This window comes from Papaver somniferum, chromosome 1 (genome assembly GCF_003573695.1).
Source record: "Papaver somniferum cultivar HN1 chromosome 1, ASM357369v1, whole genome shotgun sequence".
NCBI lineage: Eukaryota > Viridiplantae > Streptophyta > Magnoliopsida > Ranunculales > Papaveraceae > Papaver > Papaver somniferum.
Genome location: NC_039358.1, coordinates 109,050,356 through 109,053,224, shown reverse-complemented (window position 1 = coordinate 109,053,224; position 2,869 = coordinate 109,050,356). Strand labels below are relative to the sequence as shown.

Genomic DNA, 2,869 nt, shown 5'->3' with positions numbered 1-2,869 from the left:
ATACGCACTTAAGGAAGATACCGATTTGAAATGCAGTCTTTGTAGAGTTACGACAATTCAACTAACAACCATAGTGGAAAGAAAAGATTTTTTTTATCATGGATGTTAGAGTTATGCTCGGTTGAACCCACAAGTTTTGTTATCTCAAGCTTGTTGTCAATTTTAGATGATTAAAACTATATCTTGATTTCTAGTCTACTAAGTCAAGTCTCGGACTAGGTTAGAATTTGTTAGTTGAGTATCAGACATCACCCTCGAAGACTAAAGATCGACGAAGACATTTGAAGAACTTTTGTATCAGGTATGTGAAAACGAAGCCATTTTTACTCACTATCTTACAATTCTATCTATTGAAACTATGACGTATGACTTCTAGTAAATTTACAAAGAAGAAATTTCTAGTCAAGCTTGTCTTGTTAAAAATCTCGAAATATAATTCTAACATAGATGTTCAAAGGTCATTAACAATATTAGTACGAAACAATTTATTGTTTGAGAGTTAATATGTGGATCAATTGAAAATAGCCCATGCTCATGTGAAGGTTGGATCAATTGAGAGTTAGTGTTGGTCACTCTGTAAGTGCTAGGTGTGAAAATAGCACTTACAGAGTGACCAACACTAACATTAGTGATAACAGTTAGTGTTGGTGATGTTTTAGTTTCTGGTGTTCATGCTCATGTGAAGGTTGTTCAAAGGAGGTTTTTGTGGTCTGAAATGAAGTTAATAAGTGATCTTAATAAGCCATGGATAATTCTTGGTGATTTCAATGCAGTAATTTCTCAAGATGAAAAAGTTGGTGGTAGACTTCCTAATAGAACTGCAATGTTGGATTTCAATGAATGTATAAATCAGTGTGAACTTCTTCCTGCTCCAAAAAATGGTCTTCAATTTTCTTGGTCTAATTGTCAACAAGGTAATAAGAGGATTTTATGCAATTTAGACAGAGTTCTATTCAATCAAAAATAGTTACAACTGTATGGAGATTGGGGATACAAGGTTGGAATGAGGATTGTTTCTGATCATACTCCTCTGCTAGGTGGTTGTGCAAGCATTCTTAAACCAAAGAATATACCTAGGAAATTTCAAAAAATGTGGATTAGTCATCCTAACTTTTTGGAAGTAGTATCTGAATGTTGGGAAAAAAACATTTATTGGTGATCATGCTTTTCAATTTTTACACAAGTTGAAGGAACTTAAAAATGTGTTAAATGAATGGAATTGGAAAGTTTTTGGAAATGTTCAAGTAAAGATAAAAGAAGCTGAAGAAAGAGTTCAAGCTGCAACTGAGATATCTGATAATAATCCATTTGATGAAGATGCTCTAAATGAATTAGTTCAAGCTCAAAATGAACATGCAAGTAGAGAGGTTTAAGAAAACACTTTATTGAGGCAAAAATCCAGAGTCAAATAGATTAAGAAAGGAGGAGATAATACTAGTTTTTCACACAAATATGAAGATTAGAAATGCAAGGAATACGATTAATGAAATAGAAGATGATGATGGGAATGTACTTGCAAGTCGGGATTTAATAGCTCAATACTTGGTTAACCATTTTCAAAAGAAATTTGAGCATGCCCCTGTGGAAGAAGCTGATGAACTGTTGGAGGTGATTCCTAAAGTTATTAATGAAGATGATCAAAGAATGCTTGATGTCATTCCAGAGGAAGAAGAGATTAAGAAGATAATTTTTGAAATTGATCCAGAAAGTGCTCCTGGTCCAGATGACTTTTCAGGTATTTTTTATCGAAGTTGTTGGGAGATAATTAAACAAGATTTAGTTGCAGCTATTCAATTCTGTTGGAGAAGAAAATTTATTCCCAAAGGCATGAATTCTAGTTTCTTATTCTTATTACCTAAGACACAAGCTGCAAAAACTGCCAATCAGTTCAAACCAATAGGATTGAGCAATGTTATCTTTAAGATATTTACAAAAATAATCACCAGCAGAATGAGTGAGTTAATGAAGAAGCTGATATCTCCTCAACAAGTAGCATATGTCAAAGGAAGAACTATTCATGAACAAGTTATTCTAGCATCTGAACTTGTTAATGAAATGAAGTTTAAAAGAAGAGGAGGGAATATAAGTATGAAACTTGACATTTCTCAGGATTATGACACAGTAAGTTGGGAGTTTTTGATCAAAGTATTAAAGAAATATTGCTTTTCAAATGATTGGTGTGAATGGATAATAACTTTGTTTAAATCAGCAAGAATTTCAGTGTTGGTGAATGGAGGACCCTGTGGCTTTTTTAAAGTTGAAAGAGGGCTGAGGCAGGGAGATCCCTTATCTCCAATTATTTTTGTGATTATGGAATATGTATTTAGCAAAAACATTTCAGCTATGGTGGAGAAAAGAAAAATGCAGTCAATGGTTACAAAAAAAGGTATTCACCCTACACATCTCTTCTTTGCAGATGATGTATTCATTTTTAGCAATGGCGGTAGGAAGAGTTTATTAAATCTGCTTTAACTTCTAGATACTTATCAAGCATGTTCTGGTCAAATCATTAATAAAGTTAAAAGTAAACTCTTTGTTGATGGCACTAATAGCAGAGGAAAATATTGATTAGTGAACTTGTAAACATGGAAATTTCTAGATTTCCAGATAAGTATTTGGATGTTTATTTGGCTCCTGGAAAAATCACTTCTGCCATGATACAGCCTATAGTTGAACTGATTCAGAAAAAGTTGGAAGCTTGGAAGGGAAGATTACTTTCATTTCAAGATAAGTTGATTCTGGTAAAATCTGTTCTTTGTACTGTTCCCATATATAATATGTCAGTCTACAAATGGCCTTTGTCTGTGATTAAAGTGTGTGAAAAGTTAATTAGAAACTTATTGTGGACTGGTGATGGTGAGTTAAGAAA

General features: G+C 33.1%; 1 protein-coding gene across 1 annotated transcript; it reads left to right on the top strand.

The window, feature by feature from the left end:
* The first annotated feature begins 715 nt into the window (after nt 1–715).
* On the top strand, nt 716–2,472 carry LOC113348947. Its single transcript, XM_026592866.1, has 4 exons — nt 716–914; nt 1,228–1,367; nt 1,459–1,608; nt 1,861–2,472. Exons 1-4 carry the CDS (start codon nt 716–718, stop codon nt 2,470–2,472), a joined length of 1,101 nt encoding a protein of 366 aa, XP_026448651.1.
* The last annotated feature ends 397 nt before the right edge of the window (nt 2,473–2,869 follow it).

What these genes read in the sequence shown, in the direction of transcription:
- LOC113348947 (XM_026592866.1), top strand. Translation starts at nt 716, where the DNA reads ATGAAGTTAATAAGTGATCTTAATAAGCCATGGATAATTCTTGGTGAT. An exon ending in ATGAACATGCAAGTAGAGAG is followed by an intron (nt 1,368 to 1,458) that starts GTTTAAGAAAAC and finishes ACAAATATGAAG; the next exon opens with ATTAGAAATGCAAGGAATAC. An exon ending in AAGCTGATGAACTGTTGGAG is followed by an intron (nt 1,609 to 1,860) that starts GTGATTCCTAAA and finishes TTATTACCTAAG; the next exon opens with ACACAAGCTGCAAAAACTGC.